Genomic DNA, 19,538 nt, shown 5'->3' with positions numbered 1-19,538 from the left:
TCAGTCTTCAAGCTTCCCCGGTGGGTGATAAACAGATTTGACGAGCTAAAAAGGGCATTCTTATGGAAAGATACCAATTCCATCTCTGGGTTTAACCGCCTTGTTAACTGGGACTGTGTATGTACGGACAAAAAGGATGCATCAAAACCATTTGTGACCTCAACTCATCCTTGTTGGCTAAATGGGCTTAGAAGTTTGTCAAAGGACCAAAAGCGCTGTGGAGTAGCCAAATAAAGAATGCGTATTATTCTCGAAGAAGGTTTGGCTTTAGAGTGCAGAAAACTTTTATGAAAACGTCACCGATATGGGTAGACATTAGCAAAAACTTGAAGGCTTTCTGGAACTGCACTTCCTTTAAATTAGGGAATGGAGAGAATATCAGAGTTCGGAAGACTCTTGGGTTGGCGTTGGCATCCCTTTTTGTGGAGCTACACGATAGAGTGGTGCAAACCAACTCTTCTGTAGCATCATATTGGAGTTGGAAAAAACAAAGATGGTGCATTAAGCTCTACGGTCCCTTATCATTTTTGGATCTAAGTAGCATGAAGTTCTTCTCCAACTTCAGTCAAATATGATTGGAGCATATTATGTCCTGCTTACCATTCAACGGTCATGCAGTTCTCAAAAGAAAAGACACTGCAGAACATATCAGTTCCGCCTTCGACCTATGCCTAAGCTGTAATCAGCCTCTTTAATGACTGAAGGATTACAACTTTGTTTCCTTCAGCTACAACTTTTGTTCGTCATCTTATGCCTTCCGACATATTGTATTATGCTTCAGAGGAGGTACCAAATGTGGCAATGAATGCTCCTGCTTATTGGTCTGGATGAGGTTCTTTCCTCCACTACTTCTTCTTACGAGCATCAACATTCCCTGTCTTGATTATCAGACGCTTGGTTTGGAACCATTTAGCTTCTTTTTCTCGCATCTGTTCCTCTCCTCTCTTGACAATGTAACTTATTTCTGCGATCATTTCTATTATAAATATGATTAATCTTCAATAAAAGCCGAGTGGCTCCTTTTGCCTCCCCTTTACATCAAAGAAACAAACATCCTATCAAACCCTCTAGAGTAGCTGAGTAGCAGATGTGCCGGTATGGAAACTCACCACCAATGGTAGTTATTCGGTCAATTTCTTCTATAAATTTCTGAATTGTGCTGGTGTTCTCTGGCCTTTTCACAAGGCGATATGGCGCATAGCAGCTCCCAAAAAAACGGTTGTCACTCAATAACCTGTTACATACGGGTGAAGTGATGGCAAAAAAAGGATAGGGAAGAGGTATGGGATGTCCTTTATGCGGAGCTAACTCAGAAACCATCTCACATCTTCTTGTCAAATGTTTTTTACAAAAAGCCTGTGGTTTACTATCAAGACACAGGTCAAAATTAATGGTTGGCCAAAGGATATTCGAGATCTATGGGTTTCATGGAGAAGAAAGAGGGTTAAAGGAATTTTCAAAAAGGTTGGGACCAGCTCTCTTTGGCCGTTTGTTGGCACATCTATTTGGAAAGAAATTCGAGAGTTTTCATTCAGAAAGCTTGCTCCATCAATACAATCCTCCACAAAGCTCTCAAGAACTTAATGCAATGGGGAAGTTTGTGTATAGGAAAAAGCAGTGACAACCACAAAGTATTGCTGAATCTTCTTGGTCCTCTTTTGCCAAAATAGATTATCTGTTGATTTGAAGTTTTGGCCATTAATATGTAACTTTTCACAGTCAACACCTGTTCTTCTGAAACTACGTAAATTTTATACTTTTAATGAAATTGGGGGAAGCAATTCGCTTCCTCCATTACTCTTCAAAAAAACCATGTCATCCTTGTGTCGGAGAGTCGCCAAATAAAGAAAATAGTATTATAGATGGATAACTACATGTGGTTCACAGATCAAAATTTTTTCCTACCAAAAAATTTGGCATTTCATTTTTCAGTGTCTTGATACAACACATGGCTTTCCATAGCAGATGTTGAGGTCCAAGGAGTAGATAAAGTGAGATGAGAGAATTCCTCACCATTTTGTGCTTGAATTGTAGAGATCCAACCTGTAGATCACACTCCCTATAACTTGTGGGGTAATCCATCATAGCATAAGCCCTGAACATATTGGGGTCCTATATACCATATGGGGCCTATGTCTAGGCCTTCGAGTTTAAATACAAATTAGACTGGATACTTATTGAACATGAGAGATGAGATCATATGATATAATAGTAATGACAACTTGTTAGTAGTTTTGCTCCTTATCAACTCTGCTGCATTCTTCTGGTTTTTCTTTCTTTTTTCTTTTTGTTTTTTATGCCCTCAAGAAACCTTGGTTGAGAATCCATTTTTCATTTAGAAATGTAGTCTCTCAATCTTTTGCAAGTTTTTGAGTTGTATGCTTACTCTTCTTTTGTTTTCGGCCCTATTTTCTAAGAGCAAAAGGCCTAATGTCACCTATGCACTATTCGCAAATCAGCATGGAATACAGTAAGTTATACTTGTTTTGTTAGGATGGATATTCCAAGTCTTTCTTGAAATAAACTTATGCCTGCTCTTTTTGCTAATTTTGTATATTCTTTTACATCCCATCTCTCATTCTAATTATATAGTTCCAACAATATTATATAAATATTATGATATAAGATGATATTTAACATTATAATTAATATTATAATTATTATATAGTTATACATATAACTACTAACATATCAAAGATATCTTAATATATTATCTATGTGTTTATAAAAAAAAATCCCCCGTATGTTCTTTCAAAATAATAATTATCATATTACCCAAAATAATAATAATTATCGTAATAATAAAACATCATTATGATGTCTATATATCTATAATCTATTTTATCTTATGAATGGAGGTAGGTTTTTTGAACGAAAAAAATGAGGATATGATGTACTCTTGCTCATGTCCTCCAAACCTGTCCGGCCTACCTTGAACCAATCGCAACTTAACACGTGTTCGATAGATCCAGCAGTCCCGGCCTCCGACCGTTCGCTTCGTTATTCCGCGGCGTGATCTAGGGTTGGGATGCCCTTTATAAGCGACCGAAATCTCTTTATACTCCCTCTTAGGGTTTCTCTCCGCCTCTCCTTCGTTGTTCTCTCTTCCTTTCTCCCAAAATTTCTCTTGATTTTTTCCTTTTTGATTTATCTTTTCCGTTTAGAGATTGGTGGCTTAATTCTTCTCTATTTTTTGTTTGGATTGGTTCGCCGGGAGTTGGACTTGTATCCGTCCGCTCCTCGCTTGTTCGGTCGGCGGTGAGGGCTCTTCGACCACTCCCGATACTTGTGAGAGGCGCTTAGGGCCCTGGTCTCTTCGAGAAATTGGGCTTAGGGTTACGATCGCCTCTCTGTTGTAAACGATTCTTTCAGTCTATTTATTTGTTGTTATTTTTGTTTGGATTTTAGTTTTAATTATTGGAATCCTGGCTGTGATGACTGATTACATTTCTCGATCCTGATACATTTGACTAAGTTAAGGACCAAATTGATGACTTTTTATGCGTGTCTGAGCCAATTTCCGATAGTTAATTCGAAAGTTTCTGCTTTTTGTTTTGTTTTGTTTTGTTTTTTTGAGATGTAAAGTTGTTGCCTTTTGATCTTCAGGTTAAGATCAGAGTGTGATTTTTTTCCTGTTGTTATTGCTTTCTCAAAGCGGCTGGTGCGATGATTATAAAAAAAAGAAATTCCTCGTTCTGAATGCTGTGGAAATTGGCATGATAGACTCGTTCTACACCCATAGAATATGAGCGCCACTTCCTTTTATCTCCAATATATTCATACTTCGAGTATTTTGATTTTGATTATCAACTGAACTCGTGACCACCTTTGGTCTTCTTTAATGTAGTTAAAAAAGAGGCTATGTTTCTTTTCCCAGATTTGATTAGTGCGAAAGGAAAATAAGGTGAATAAAATTAATAAAATTACATATAATGGAAACTTCATGTTATTTTAAGGCGTTTGTTATTCCTCTTCTTTGCTTTTTCTGATAAAGATTGTGTTTCCTTTCCATTCAATAGTTTGTATTTCTACTTGAAAGAAATAGATCACCGGTAAATATCATGAGCAGTTTCTTTTGTAGAATTGGTTCTTGATATATTTAAAACTCAGAATGTGTTTTGATTTAGGATTGTTGTTTATTGTTCTGTTTTTTGGGTTATAGGTTGAGGTTTAATAAGCTACCGTGTTGATATTTTTTTTGGTAATTACTGTTCGTCGGAGCTTTAATAGTTGATATTTCTGTCTAATAATGTTATAATGTTTTCTGTGTTTAAGAGATGTTTAAGCATGGGAGATTTGTAGATTTTTGTTTATTTTCCTGGTGCCATGATTATTACAAAAAAAAATCCTTGTTTTGCGAGCTCTAGCTGTGAGCATGACAGAGCCGTTTTAGCTGCTGGATAGTATACGAGCAACAACAATTTTCAATTTTTTATTTACTTTGAAGCTATGCATATTTTTCTTAACGAACAGATTAACTTTACTGTTTAGTCTGTTGATGCAATAGCTCTTTATACAACTGCAGAACAATGCTATTTAAATGGAGAGGCAGACCATAATGATTATGGAGCAAAATCTAGTGAGCCCCTGAATCTTGATGTCCATGTGGCATCCATCTCTAGTACCTTGGATAAAGATGCCAATTTATGATCTGACACCCATATCTGGGTTTGACATAAAGAAATTTGGATTGTAAATGAGTCAACCTGTCTAAACCTATTTAGTAAATGGGTTGGGTTTAGATTTAAACTTCGATCCATTTAACTCGTTTTGACCTTTTTAATAATTGAGTTGGGTTATGACCCGACTTGGTTAACCTGTTTGAAACTTGCTTAACCTATTTAATACGACATGTTTAACTTGTTTAAATCCATTTAATCCATTAAAAATCTGTCGAACTCATTCAACCTAGTTAATAAATGGGTTATGTGGGTCAGGTCAGGTTACCTATTTAAAAAATAGATCAGATTCAAATTTGAAATTTTGACCTATTTACTAAACATGTCGGGTTTGGGTTGATGAATTTTTGATCCGACCTACATCCAAGTCGATTCGTATCTGATCCGATCTGATGCGATTGCCACCCTTACCTGTGGACAGGTGAGGCAAAAGTAGTTGCCTTCCAAATAGGAGGATGAACTTCTACGCACCCCTTTTCAATGTCCATTTTTATTAGTATAGCTTTGTGAAGCTGTCCTGGGCATCAACTTCGGTAGCTGGCTCTTGTTTTTCTCATAAAACATGAGAATCTTATTCTCTTATGAATGCTGCTTTTTCATCTCTTTTTTTTTTAAAACTCCAACCAAATAAGAGGTCTTTTTTTGAAATGGTTTGTGAAAGTTTGTTTGTTCAAGACTGTTTGATAGGCTATGTGCTGCACAGCATCTTCTTGAGTATTTGGAAGCCCCTTTTGGGTCTCCAAAAGACCAGAAAAAATGAAAGTTGGTGGCAATGGTGAACTTCAGATTTGGTTCATTTCATATTCATACTTGCTCAACTTTCATCATCATAAGGATGTGATAGAGTTGGGTTGAAGATCCGGACAGTAAAGTAGAAAGAGACAATATACTCAACCAAATTCTTATTACATCAACCTAAGTTTCAGTGGACCTAACGTGCACTGCAATATTTGTTGATGATTATTTTTTGGTCTTTCTCTGAATCATGGTAGTCCATCTTCTTTAATTTCTTATATTAAACCATGATACAAGCATATATTGCTGCTTCTCTAGTATTTAGCATCATTTTATGGAGGTTCTTCCTAGCCTTCTCACTTTTTGAAATATCATGGGGAAGCTACCTCCTCACTTGCTAGCTAGAATCCAACACCTTGCTTATTCTTTTGTTTGTCTATAAGGTCTCAAAGGCAGTGCTGCATGGTTACAGGCATAAGAATCAGATGCAGATAGTGTCCAAGTTTCTGACTCATCAATAAGCTACATAGCTTTAACTAAAACATAGGTGAAGTTCAAGTTACACATGTTGGAACTCTATAATTGGATAATGGGTGCTCTATGTTGATGATCCGAGCTGTTACATACCATAAATCATGTGATTTGAAGATCTTTAATCTATGCATCAAGTGGTCAAAAATTGAAAAGTTTAAATAGTATTAAAAAGTGAAAAGTTTAAATAATATTAAAAAAATTGACCGTTTGAAGAGTAAGCTAATGGTCTCCAAATTACATGTTTTTTGGCAAGAAGTTTAGTGGTAGTAGATTGCATTCAACTGCTCGGATCACCCCCATCGTTCACTTTAAAAAAGGTAGGTATATCTTGATCCTGACCCATATGTTTGTTTGTCAAGAATTTTGGGAAAGTGAAAATTTGTGTTATCATTTCAATGTGTACATTCTTAATCAATCTCTAAAGTGAACACAATCTTACTTTAAGCATTATTATAGTGGATCGACCTAGTTGTTGGAGTCTACTCTCTTTCAGTTTGTTATTAAACTTTTATAATTATTTAAGTGTTTGACATGTATCTGACATGTATTCTAAGAGCCGATAAACTTCAAGGATTTTGGGAAAAATGAGTATTTGTGAAATTATTCAAATATGTACGTGCTTATTCAATCTCTAAAAAAGAACAAATCTCACTTTAAGCATTATTATTAGGGAATCAAACTAGTTGTTGGTTTCAACTCTACTATTCTCTAAAAACTGAAATTAATGAACTTTTATAAGCATTGAAGTGTCCGACATGTATCAAACATGGATTCTAGGGGCTGGTAAATTTCAAAGATATAGGGAAAATGAGAATTTGTGAAATTATTTTAATATGTGCAATCTTAATCAATCTCTAGAGAAGAGGAGCTGGATGCTAATGTCCAGGTAAGTAGCCAAAAAGGCACCTGAATGAAGTGTGGGATATGTGAACCTATGAGATTCTGTCAGGTAAGTGCTTGGCCTCATCTCGTTTGGCATAGGTTTTGGAACCATTCAGTGCCTTCTAATATCTGATAATATGGCTTGACCTCTATTTTTACAAGATTTTAAATTTCAATGACCTTCGAAAGATGTTCATTCATCTTTTATCAGAAAAAATTGAGTCTTGTGGTTATACAGGTTTAAGAGTTAAGAAGAGGATGGGAGGCTAAAAGATATTTTAAGGGAATTATTGCCACTAGGTTTTCAAGATACTTTCTTTGGAGGGCTTGACTTTGGACAGGATCAGATGGTCTTATAGAATCAACAAAGGCAAGTCTCAGCTTTTATATGCTTGTTTGTTGGTTTATATTTTTTTTATTTGTTTTCCTCTTGGTTACTTCGTGTAAAATATGCTGGAGTAGCTCAGTTGGTTAGAGCGTGTGGCTGTTAACCACAAGGTCGAAGGTTCAAACCCTTCCTCTAGCGAAAATAGTTTTTTTTCATGGCTTATATATTTTATATTGTCGCAGTTTGGTTGAAAGATTTGAGTTTGTCTACAATCACATTTTTCTTCAGCATAGTGTGTTAGTTTGCTTCTCTTTAAAATAGGTTTCTTTTGTAGTTTAGTTTAGTTAAATACCCGGTTTGCATATGTAACCTTGTTAACTCTATGTTTTAGCATTATTTTCATTGCTTATGATATTGTTTCCTTTCTGATTGCACCGTTGATTGCTTTGGGCTGCAACTGTTGGTCTGTTCTTCAAGCTACTGTTTAAACTTTAAGTATATTCTTATTTTATCCAGTTAATATGGAACTGGTTTTTCTAGCACGGGGCTCTTTGATTGTTACAGAAAGTCATTGGAGTTTGTCTTCCTGTACTGCTCGGTGCCCCAGACTTCTATGAATATGCTAAACAAAAAAGTTAATTTTCTTTAGCTTGCAGTGTCTTACCTGGGATGATCTGTTTTAATGTCATGACAATAGGAATCGATCATTGATGCACTTGTGCTCCTGTAGTTAGCTGGATCATTTTGAAATATTCCCATGTATCCGAGGTAAAATATGACCGCTGAGGTTTGTAATGGCATATCATATTAAATCTTTGATTCATGTTCTACTCAGCTATTCCAAGTTTACTGAATGCAAAATGGACCTTAAGCTCTTACCGATGGATCTTGATTCTGTCAGCTGAGTTAGTGCTATCAAATTTGAGCCGCCTAAGATTTTCGATAATGCAACTCTCTGTTGACATGAAGTCACTGCCTTGGAACATAACTTGATGCAGTTCTAGATAAGTTTTAAACTACTAGCTGATGCAAAATTGTCTGAATGAACTCATATTATTAGATGGAGAAGCATTGTGTTATCGAGTTATCACTGTCTGCTCTGCCCTTCACCCTAGTGAGGCACCATACTGAACCTGCCATGGTTCATTTTGAAGGTACAAGAAATTGTAGTTTTTTAGCAACTATTATCAAGGGTGCTTGACCTTGCCTTGCAATTCATATCTACATAATATCGACTACATTCGCTCCATCACATAAAACTGTTTGTTGCCATAGAAGGGAAAGAATAAGAGATTGCTCTTAATTAGTTGAATTAATTTTAGGAAATAGACTAAATCGTTGTTGGGTGCCCTAGTTTCCTACATGTTTTTCTATATAACCGGGTATGTATTCATATGGTACCATTTATTGCTAGAAATGTAGGATTAGTATAAGTTATGATGCACCCTATAGCAGAGGCAGAGTAACAGGCTTTAACTGCTTAAAACATGTCAAAACTGATGCTCTTTTTTGCAGCATGGTTCTTGAGTTCTTGACTCCTTGTTCCCCATCGAGCCATGCATACCATGATTTTAAACAAAGGTAGTATAACCATTATAATACTATTATTTTTTATCATTTTCTACTTTTTTTTATTATAATGGATCACTGTTACTTTCACTTGTACTTTTCAGGTCAAATAAGTTTTTTCAAATCTCAATTCTTTCCCCAAAATTCTATCCAAAACTGATTACACGGTCGAGAAAAAATATTGTTTTATCTAATAAAAATAAAAGAAAAAAAAAGATAACTCTGTTATTTTTCTGTTATTAACCATTACTTTCTGCTATAATACCATTATAAAAGCCATTATTCCAGGATTACCAAAAAAATTGAAAAATGTTTTTTTCAGACAAATAATGGCCATTATAAGCATTCCATGGTTAATAACGTTCTCATTTTTCTTTTCCCCGGATAACGCATCATTTAAAACCTTAAAGACACTAATAAAAATCACACTACGAGACATGCAGTCTAAAACAGGGCCTGATTGCACCATTTTCTGCAAGTTCTTCAAAATAACAATACTTGATATTAGCTCAACACTAAAGAGTACAATAAGCAGCGCACGCTTGAACAACTCACTGGAGACTTCTGTAGAAGTAATCATCACAGACCTGTGAGTGCAGGTTGGCAGCTTGACCTTACACAGTAGAGGAATTTGTGAAGGAGGTACTGAAACTCTCTTTGCAGGTTCAAAATTGTAGAGATGGAAAGATAGAAAAGATTGTTATGATAGCCTTGGCAGTTGCAGTCTGGGATGATACCATTGCTTTGTGCTGCATGTACTTCTTTCAAGCTCTTCCTTTTTAACATTTGAGAACCATGTTATGGAATGACCCATGCTCAAAATAGTTAAGAGAACTTTTTAAAGTAGGCAAGGCAGGAGCATCTTTGGATTCGGCTGTGGGGGGGAGGAAACTGGTGCAATTGTAACAACGGAATGATTGCTTTCATTGTGGCACTGTTCCATCCTCTTATACATTATCATACTCTCGTCTGCATCTTCTAATACGTGCGCGTACTATATCAATTGTGAGGCCCAATAGTCCCACATCGGAAAAACTCGTTCCAGAGCCTGGGCATATGAGGCGGGTGTCTCCTAATCCTGCAGACGCGTTTTGGGTGGAAAACAAAACCGGGAAGGATGAAGGACGCTTGCGTGAAGCTTCAGAACCGGACAATATCTGGCAGAGAAGCTCCGTGTTCCCCCCTCATATGGCCCCCACGTGGGCACTAGGTGCCTCGCAGAGGCGGGGGCGTGACATTTGGTATCAGAGCCGAGGACGGCTCTTGTCCGATGGTGGGAAGGGTGTGAGGCCCAATAGTCCCACATCGGAAAGACTCGTTCCAGAGCCTGGGCATATGAGACGGGTGTCTCCAAATCCTGCAGACGCATTTTGGGAGGAAAACAAAACCGGAGAGGGGCGAAGGACGCTTGTGTGAAGCTCCGAAACCGGACAATATCTGGCAGGGGAGCTCCGCGGTCCCTCCTCATGTGGCCCCCACGTGGGCACTGGGTGCCTCACGTGCTCCGCAAAAGCGGGGGCGTGACATTTGGTATCAGAGCCGAGGACGGCTCTTGTCCGATGGTGGAAAAAGTGTGAGGTCCAATAGTCCCACATCGGAAAGACTCGTTCCAGAGCCTGGGCATATGAGGCGGGTGTCCTCTAATCCTGCAGACGCGTTTTGGGTGGAAAACAAAACCGGAGAGGGGTGAAGGACGCTTGCGTGAAGCCCCAGAACCGGACAATATCTGGCAGGGGAGTCCCGTGTTCCCCCCTCATGTGGCCCCCACGTGGGCACTAGGTGCCTCACGTGCCTCGCAGAGGCGGGGGCGTGACATCAATCAAGTTCTTATTGATAAATAGATAACTCATCAATCAGTTATAGCCTAGCTGTTTTGAGTTTATGTTTTTGGTAAAAGGATGTGTGAATTTATTTAAGAAATACTCCAACGGAAGCTTTATGCAGAAAATTACTCCTGCAGTTATTACAGTAAAGTGCAGAAGTATAATCTTAGTAAACAAGTGTGTCTCTCCAAAATCTTCCTACAGTCGAGAATAGAATCGTCAGAGTGCATAAGCAATGCAAAAGCTGGAGAAATGATCAAACAGTATATCCTGCCCATGCCCCAGGCTTTTGAGATATCAAAAGATAAACTAATGATGTACCAAAAAAAAAAAAAGATAAACTAATTAATCGGCAGCCACATATCAAAACCAAGCCAAAACTGCAGTTTACTCAATGCTCCACAAATCAACATGGCAAATGATAAAAAAACAAATAAAGAACGAAAATGACATAGCACACGTAATACAATAACACAATCTTGGAGAACCTCTCAAACTTCTTGCTCTGCAGCTTTTCTTATTGCTGCTTCACTTAGTAGAACGTTTATGATGAGGTGATGGTTGAGGGATCTACAAGGTCTGTGCCAAGGAGGTTCTCATGTAGGCTGCTGATGTTGTCCTGGACATTATGATTATGATTCTCAGCAATTGGACTACTTCTAGTGCTGCTAGACAGCGAGCCGAAGTTAGTTTTATGTAGGACACCAGTTGGGGATGACCTTAACCAAGGGCTAAAGTCGTCACCATTTGGCATGAGGTTTAAAGATGAACAGTTCTTATTATGGTCCATTAAAGTGATGCATGTGTTGTTTAAGACCTCTCCCAGAGGCCCACCCATGGAAGACTCCCAAGAGGATGGTACCCAACTTGCCTGCCGTTGGTTCCCATAATTTGGGAGGTTCCCTACACCTAGATTCGTACTATCAGGACCAGAATCCAGAGACAACTTGAGTGGTGAAGGAGTATACTTGTCATGGGTTGGAGATGAAGATGATGAGAAGTCTGAAGAAGCCACAGGGATTGAAATGGAGAGCTGAGTTTGGTCGGAAGTCATCTCTCTTTCAGGCCAGGTGATGGTTGAGCTGTTGGAGCATTTTCTGTGCCATTCATCAATGAAATGTCTAAGGGGGTTGGTTGGGGGATCTAGATCATTGAATTCAGTAGAAGACACAAAGTTATCATTCCCTAAGTAGGAGTTACTTGGGGGCTTAAATGGTGAATCAGACGAGACGAGTACATACTTTGCTCGTGAAGGCGATTCCTCGAAAGGGTTATGTTGTTCTGGAATGGGCAATAAGGTCTCTGTGGGCTCTGAGTTTACTGAATTTAGCATGGAGAGGTCATGTGAGTTATCCAATTCTTTGTTCGCTAGCACCCTGCAGAAGAACATAGATCATCATCACAAATATGAAAGAGGGAAGGTTTATATGCTGTGAAGAAGCTATACAATATTCTTCTAAGATTTCTTGTTTCAATATGATATAATTGACAGTTAAAAAACCAGTTAAAGTAGTTATTCAAAAATCACAGAATTCCAGATACCAAGTTTCAGTTAGCTGATTAATTACTTGTAGGTATGGAAGGAGTTCACTAGGAAACCTGATATTCTTCTAAGAAACAGTCTAGCTTAATAGGTCCAAATGGCTAATATTTACATCATTACAAAGATATAAAGAGACAACTACATCTTAAAGTAAAGAAAGAGGAAACCTGTAAGTCATCAGGGCCGCTGATTAACGTAATTGTGGGGGAAAACAAGCCCAACCTGGGCGACCAAAACTGAATCTTATTCTTCATAACCAAATTGAAAGGTACAGGCATTTTGCCCATTCTAATGGTATCTATCAATTCTTTTTGCTATAGTGTCTAGGAAATAACTTATACAATTCTTACATTACCTCAGATGATGCCCCCAAAAAAGCATCATTTCAGAATATGATAATAATAAACCAATATAACATTGTTATGACAATCATATGGGTTTTTGCTATGCAGTCATGCAAAATAAAATATTATGTAACACCATTGGATCCAATATAAAGAAAAGAAGTTGATCACTGCAGTGATTATTATTTTGCATAATTTCATTGTAATGAATAAATGATTTAACAAATGTAGCATGAAAAATCATTTTTACCTGATATTCTGAATGTTTTTTTTTGGTGATTTTGCTGAATGTTTTTTTTTGGTGATTTTGTTTCGATTTAGCTCTTTATTTTAGAATTTTTTTCTCAAAGATAAAATGTCATACCCTTAATCATATCAGCATTTTATATTTATTTTTAGTTTTCATCTAGACTCTCTTCTAGTCTATGGAAAGCTCAAAGTGTTGCTTAATGGTTGAATGAGCTTTAACTATGTAACATATAAGGGTGTCTCCATACTTGATAGTTGGTAAGAACAACTAGTCAATGTCTGGGAAAACTTCTAAAGAGTTGCCCTACTATGTGAGGTATACCATTTAACATCTACCTTCAACTATTCTTTTTTAGTTATTTAAGATTTTAGGCATATGACCATTTGCTTCATCTTTTATATCAATACTAGTTTAATAAGAATATATTTCCAAGAGCGCCATCCACCAACATGATAAGACTCATCGACATGCTGACTGAGCATATTTGGATGAACTCATGGGCATGTGTAATACTTGTCAGCTGTCAGAATAATGTCTTTGAATCTCCAGAAGATTCAAATGAAACCACCCTTTGGTATGTAGCAAATGTTAAGTGGTTATAACGGTTAATAACTATTACAAACGTAATTTGTTCAAATTGGTTCTTCTCTTGTTCTGATGGCTTTCTTAGTTTTTTTTTCTGTAAACTCTACCAAAAAAAATGGACTACAACAGCCACGAAATCTAGTTCTTGAGGAGGCAAACAAAAACCAATTTGAGGAATATACAGAAGGAAAGAAGTCATGAAGTATACATAATTATCAGTCTTACCATTATAAATCAAAATAAAAGCAATGGAACTTGAAATGAAGTAAAACATATCAATGGATATATAAATATATACCTGTCAAACTGTGTGGAGGAAGAACAAGTGATGCTAGGCTTCCCATTATTTATCTGCTGCTGAGCCACAGTGAAGCTATTAGATGATCCACTGCAAGAAACAGCTGGAGCTGTTGGTGTAGGGGCGATGACGGGCATCGCCTTTGCGGCATGGCCATTTTGGCCTTCCACAGGCTTTCTTGAACGATGGCGGCCCCGATTCATGTGTCGCTCGCAGTACTTTTGATCAGCAACTGCATCTCTTGAGCACCGCCATTTCTTGCCATCGGTCCTACGGCATCTTCCAGGCTCTGCATCAGCATTCCCAGATAAACCGAGATGGAGAGATCCCCATCTAACTGCAACATATACAAAAAAAGTGATGCAAGGATTAGGACAATGTTACCAACAGTAATAAGCAACTTAATGTGCACTCTGCCAAACATTAGAGAACAAATGTAAACCATGTTAATCAATTCTTCCCATAAAAATGACATCTCTATATAGAAAACATCATCATGCAACATATGTTCAAGGATTTCATAGCTTCTTCTTTATTTTAGAATAATGTCAGAACTAAAATCCCTTGAGATTGAAATCAAAAAGCTATGTAGCCCACTTGTATATAAACCTAGTGCTAGAACAGAAATGCCAACATTTTCTCAACTCGGATTACTAAACAGATATTTGGTTATCAGTTAACAAAATTTTAATCTAGCAAAAGGTTGTTATTTTCATCGAACAAGAGGCCTACTAGTAAAAGGTCCGATAATCAACAGAAATTTAAAAGGAGCACAGCTTACATGTATTCGGCCCAAGAGATCCAGCTGAGAAAGAAGTGAACCTAGATGAACTAAGACTTCTTCTGATGGAGATGAGAAGACTGGCTGGTATAGGAGCATTTGCATTCATATATTTGTAGATCAAGGCCTGCTGTTCCAGCTCCAGCCACTGAGAGGGAGTGAAGGGCCCCCTAGCCCCTGCCAAAACCCCATGCATGCTCCCAACTAAACTTCCAGAAATCAAGCCTAAGAACAGAGGGGAAAAAAATGTTGGGAAGTAAGAAATAACAGGATAAGGCCAAATCTCACATATATTATGGAACACAAGCTGAAGTAAACTGAGATGGAGACAGGAGGAAAAAATAACATGAAACAATAACAAACAGCAGAGCCTTGAAAGGGGAGGCTAGGAGACTAATCACCAAGACTTGTCTGTGACATTCATCAAAGCTCATCAAGTTGCATGAGCATGCAATGATTTCCTTTGCTGTGAAACAACCCAAAAAATAGAAACAAAAAGAAGAAAAAAAATATTTTTTGCTATTCCATTGTTCTTCGTTGCTCCTGTCTTTCTATTTGTCCCATTTATTTGTTCTTGTTGAGAAGAGGCGGACTCGTTTCCATAAATTACAACTTCGATTACAGAAAAAAAAGAGATCAACTTTTTTCTTGACAAGACTCAAACTAAAGATGACTCAATAGAATGACCAAAAAAAAAAGATGACTTCAAATACTACCCCAGGACAAATCCCTTCTTGCACAGAGGCCTAACACCAACCCAAAAAGTAACAGCATTATCCCAATGCTAGCCCAAAACCTTCAAAGAAGCATTTTGACAATGCTTTACCTGCATTCCCGACGTAGGAGGATGCTGAAGGGGTTGATGCAAAGCGTGGTTCGCTGCTGAATAAAAAAGCATCCGGCTTGGATGAGGAGAAGCTGAGCATTTGCTCTCCATCAGGGGACAGGGAAGGGACCTCAGTCCTGGCTACCTTGAGGTATCTCCAATCATGCTCCTCAGGTCCACAAGGCCTCCCCTGTTTCTGGAGACCAGACCTAAAGAACCCATTTTTCTTATTGGTTTCATGGTCTGAGCAAGCCTGGGGAGAAGAGAAGACACCACCACAGAGGGAAGAGGCACCCACCAAGCCATCCATGCCCACAACCACACCAAGGTCCTTTTCAACCACCACCACCGTAGAGTACTATAAGAAGGCCAGAGAAGGAAGGAATGCAGAGGTGGTCTCATGAGTTGGAGGAGGGAGCGAGGAGTAGAAGAAAAGGGGTAGCATTTTCAAGAAGTGTGTGTGTGTGTGTGTGTGTGTGTGTGTGTGTGTGTGTGTGAGAGAGAGAGAGAGAGAGAGAGAGAGAGAGGTGGGAAGGTTTTGGTGGGGTTTTGAGCCCAGAAAATGGCTTTCCTAGGGACAAGTTGGACAGAAAAGAAATAAAATATACGAGAGAGAGAGAGAGAGAGAGAGAGAGAGAGAGATTGGGTGTCTTTTTGGTTGGTCGGTCCTTGGATGTGAAAAAGCTCCAGCCCAAAAATTTTGAGGAACAAAATATACTAATAATTGGGTCCTTTTTTTTTCTTTCTGATTTTGATTCGATCTTTGTGAGTACAGTTTTTGATTAGTAACATTCCCAGTGTTTATTTGTCTTTGGAAAAAAAAATTCAGAAATGATAGAAGATAGGAGCAAGTGAGCCTGTTTCTAGTAATAAATGAGCCTAACACATCACTTCTGTACAGTATATGTAACATGGCAAGAAAGAAGAAAATTTGATGGAGAAAGTTGGCTATACAACCATTATGTTGTCAAAAACCGTAAAAGGCCAGAGAACATAATTAGAAAGAATAGCCATTGGCTACCTTGGGAAAAAAGGTGACAATGAGGCAGGTCTGGTCTGTTACAAATTTAGACACTGGTGGTCAATGAATGATCTTTGATGGACACCAAGTTGGATAACCAGGTAGTCAAATAAGCATCAAACCTAAGCCCTTTATTAGCGATTAGAGTTATGGCCTTAGTATGGAAGGAATCTCACCTATACCAAATAACTGAAGTTATTAAAGCTGTGTAGCTAGCTAAATTTCAGAATTCTTTAGCACCTCTTCATCTTCTCCTCCTTGGTCTTTCTAGTGAAGTCTTTTTGCACAGAAATATATGTTTTAAAAAGAGATCATATTATTATTTTGTACTTCATTTTTCGTTTATTGTTTGCAATCTAGAATATCTTGTCTCATTCACTCTCTCTCTCTCTCGCCCCCCCTCACGCACACACACACATACATAATAGATTCATATGATGGTTGTAGGTGGGCATGCATGGATTGAGTTAAATTGTCATACCCCATCGCACGTATCCACCCTATGCCTATAATGAACATCTTGTTCTTCCTTGAATATGCCTGCAGTTACTAAAATGGAGCAGGCTAATACATCTAAAAGGAAAAAGTAAATGAAAGATTGGGATATAGAGGTCCGGAGAGTCGTTGGGATCGATACACGGAAGAGAGCCATTTAGTCTCTTGATATTGTTGAGGAAGATGAGATTTGTATTTTGAAAACGAACATCATATCCAATGTTTAATTAACCTTTTTCGTTAAGCTGCTTCTTAGTACGTATTCGTCAATTTGATATCATCAGATGTTGATGAGATTTTCAGTTTTCTCATCTCGCATTACGAAAATGCCCACCTTATGAAGACACCTCTTAATCAGATTTCTTTTGTTATAGTAGAAATTCTAGGGTGCATCTCACCTTCATGAGAGGCACAGCACATTCAAAACACTAGCATACTAAATGCTATTTCCTTACCTACCAAAAAAAATGTTACTCCCTTGACCATTCTACTGAGTGAAGAATGCTCATCAAATCTTTATATTCATGGTACCTGTAATGTCCGGGCCCACAACCTACTAGGCCCAATAGAAAAATAGGCCCAGTTAAGGGTTGGGCCCAAATTTTACTGTAGCCAGTATAATGATTATTATAAAAAAAAAAAAAAAAATCATACTGTAGCCAGTACGAAGGGATAAGACCGACAGGGAAGGGTGACCCCCACCCCTGCTGGCAGCCGATGCCGGCGCACCGGAGACAGGGGGGACGGCGGCCATTCCCGGAGAGGGGAGGCATGGAACGGATGGGACCTCTCAGAGGGGGGGGGTCTCGTCTTCTAAACCACTATTTAAGTCCCTGCCGGCAACCCTAAGTCGGAGGCCCCCAAGAACACTGAAAGAGAGAGAGTCGAAGCCCTGGAGCCTAAGGCGGAAGAGCCCTGAAGCTCCAAGAGGAAGGAGGGACTACGAGGGGGAGGAACGGCCCAACGGTAACCAGCAAAAATCCAGGTAAGTGGCCCTTAGGTTAAATAATAAAATTTTAGGAGTGGAGATACCCCTCTGTAGGGTATTCTCCCCTCTGTTTCACTGATGAAACAGAGGGGAGGAGACTGGCACAGAGAGAGAGAAGGAGACCGGCACGGGAGAGAAGAACAGGAGGAGGGCCGTGGGCCGGACCCACAGGCTGCGGGCCGGACCAACAGGCCGCGGGCCGGCCTGAGAACGGCCCAAGCCGAGCCCACGCCACCCGGGCCGAGCCCAGCCGGACTCGGCCTGCGGGTGACAGGCCCCGGCCGTGGCTGCCCTAGGGCTGAGGGGCAGCCAAGGGCCGCCGGGTCTGCCGTGCCGGCGACCAACGCGGCCTCAAGGCCGCCAGCCTCAGCCGAGCCCCACCTCTCCGCCGGCCGAGAGGTGGTGGCGAGACTCCCACAAAAAAAAAAAAAAAAAAAAAGAAGAAAACGGAAGAGGAAGAAGAACAAAGTAAAGAAAAAAAAAGAGGGGGCACTTACCGCGGACCACGGCCTTACCTCGCCGTGGTCGGAGCCGGAGAAGTTCTCCCGGAGGAGATCGGCCTCGATCCCACCTCCCGGCTCTTCTCCTCTCCTCCGGCATCACTTCGAAGGAGAGGGAAAGGGCCGGCCTCCCACCGTCGCCGCCCCGAAGGGGAAGCACCACTCCGGGCTGGTAGATCTGGCCGGGGAGGGTTCGGTGAGGGTCGGGAAGGTGAAGAGGCGGAAGCCTCTGGAAGGGGGGAGAAAGAACCCAATAACGGGTTCGCGGGTCGGATCCGAATCCGAACCCGCAACCCGTTAAGCCCAAAGAAAAAAAAAAAAAAGAAAAAAAAAAGAAAAAGAAAAAAAAAAAAAAGGAGGGAAAGGGTTTAGCCAAATTTGACTAAACCCGAGCCCAAGCAAATTGGGCTAAGTCTGGACAAGCCAGACTATAAATTAAACCAAAATTAAACCCAATTAAGCTGGGAATTAAGCTTAGTGGCCAATCGGAAGGCCAATTAAGACTTATGAGCCCAGCCAAGACCCCAATACAGAGGAATTAGTCTTGGGCTAAATTTCAGGTAGAAAAGAAAATAATATATTGTTATTATGACAAAAATCCAGGTGACTTAGGACTCGTCACCAGGACGCAGGAGACCTAGGAGAAAGGCGAATCACTGTAAGTAACCTGTCCTAATCCTGTTATGGATCATATTATGTTATTAATGTTTCCTAAGCATTTATTTTAAGTATATATGTTTCATGCCTGATATGTTACAATGCATAAGTAACTTGCATGATCCCAGAAGCTATGGCTATGTATGCGACATGATGATACTGATATTTTAATCATGCATGTAAGTTTATAAAGTCTTAGTTAGCCAAGAGGCACTGTAACGGGCTCAAAGATGCTACTGATCGAATGCAACTGAGCTGGCCTTGCTAGTGGCCGAGAATAACTTCGCTGGCCTTGCTAGTGGCCGAGAATGACTAGCTGGCCCCGCCAGTGGCCGAATGGACTTCGTAGTAGCATCCGAGAGAAAAAGGACCACGGCATGCTGGGGGCACGGTTTCATATGCATATTTTATGAAAAATTTTGTGATTTGCACTACTGCTTTGTTTAAATTGCATACTTATTATGCCAGGATGATTTTTAGATAAACATGCATGTCAGCTTCTCAAAACCCTGATTTACATGTTTAGTCTACTGGTTGATCCGGTAGGATTATGCAGGATTACTTACTGAGCCGTGTAGCTCACATCTGTTTATGTTTCGCTTTCTTTCAGATCCTCACCAGTGATCGCCATCAGACATGTTTTTATTTTGTTACAGAGCTTCGTATTTTTGGAGAAGCTTATATACTTCTGTACATATGA

At 39.4% G+C, this 19,538-nt stretch overlaps 1 protein-coding gene and 3 non-coding genes across 6 annotated transcripts; 3 read left to right on the top strand and 1 right to left on the bottom strand.

Annotated features, from left to right (window-relative positions):
• The first annotated feature begins 3,426 nt into the window (after nt 1–3,426).
• Nucleotides 3,427–3,517, top strand: LOC113463057. Its single transcript, XR_003386651.1, has one exon. It is a non-coding gene; the product is annotated as a small nucleolar RNA snoR126 (small nucleolar RNA).
• Nucleotides 3,518–3,657: 140 nt separating this feature from the next.
• Nucleotides 3,658–3,755, top strand: LOC113463056. Its single transcript, XR_003386650.2, has one exon. It is a non-coding gene; the product is annotated as a small nucleolar RNA snoR8a (small nucleolar RNA).
• Nucleotides 3,756–7,282: 3,527 nt separating this feature from the next.
• Nucleotides 7,283–7,356, top strand: TRNAN-GUU. Its single transcript has one exon. It is a non-coding gene; the product is annotated as a tRNA-Asn (tRNA).
• Nucleotides 7,357–10,913: 3,557 nt separating this feature from the next.
• Nucleotides 10,914–15,687, bottom strand: LOC103712279 (growth-regulating factor 6-like). 3 transcript variants are annotated; one of them, XM_008798759.4, is made up of 5 exons: nt 15,178–15,686; nt 14,352–14,576; nt 13,571–13,907; nt 11,792–11,926; nt 10,914–11,647 (listed from the first exon to the last, which is right to left on the bottom strand). In XM_008798759.4, the coding sequence occupies exons 1-5, from the start codon at nt 15,485–15,487 to the stop codon at nt 11,095–11,097; spliced, it is 1,560 nt and encodes a 519-aa protein (XP_008796981.2). In that variant the 5' UTR covers nt 15,488–15,686; the 3' UTR covers nt 10,914–11,094. The 3 variants fall into 3 exon arrangements, with proteins under 3 accessions (XP_008796981.2, XP_008796979.2, XP_038971648.1); XM_008798757.4 differs by having other exon boundaries at nt 10,914–11,926; XM_039115720.1 differs by lacking the exon at nt 14,352–14,576 and having other exon boundaries at nt 10,914–11,926; nt 15,178–15,687.
• Nucleotides 15,688–19,538: the final 3,851 nt, after the last annotated feature.

This window comes from Phoenix dactylifera, unplaced genomic scaffold, assembly GCF_009389715.1.
Source record: "Phoenix dactylifera cultivar Barhee BC4 unplaced genomic scaffold, palm_55x_up_171113_PBpolish2nd_filt_p 000007F, whole genome shotgun sequence".
In the NCBI taxonomy this organism is placed as follows: domain Eukaryota; kingdom Viridiplantae; phylum Streptophyta; class Magnoliopsida; order Arecales; family Arecaceae; genus Phoenix; species Phoenix dactylifera.
This window is presented reverse-complemented; position numbering and strand designations above follow the sequence as displayed.

What these genes read in the sequence shown, in the direction of transcription:
- LOC103712279 (XM_008798757.4), bottom strand. Translation starts at nt 15,487, where the DNA reads ATGGATGGCTTGGTGGGTGCCTCTTCCCTCTGTGGTGGTGTCTTCTCT. An exon ending in CTCCTACGTCGGGAATGCAG is followed by an intron (nt 14,577 to 15,177) that starts GTAAAGCATTGT and finishes CTCTGTTCTTAG; the next exon opens with GCTTGATTTCTGGAAGTTTA. An exon ending in TCCTCCACACAGTTTGACAG is followed by an intron (nt 11,927 to 13,570) that starts GTATATATTTAT and finishes GTTCTTCTGCAG; the next exon opens with GGTGCTAGCGAACAAAGAAT.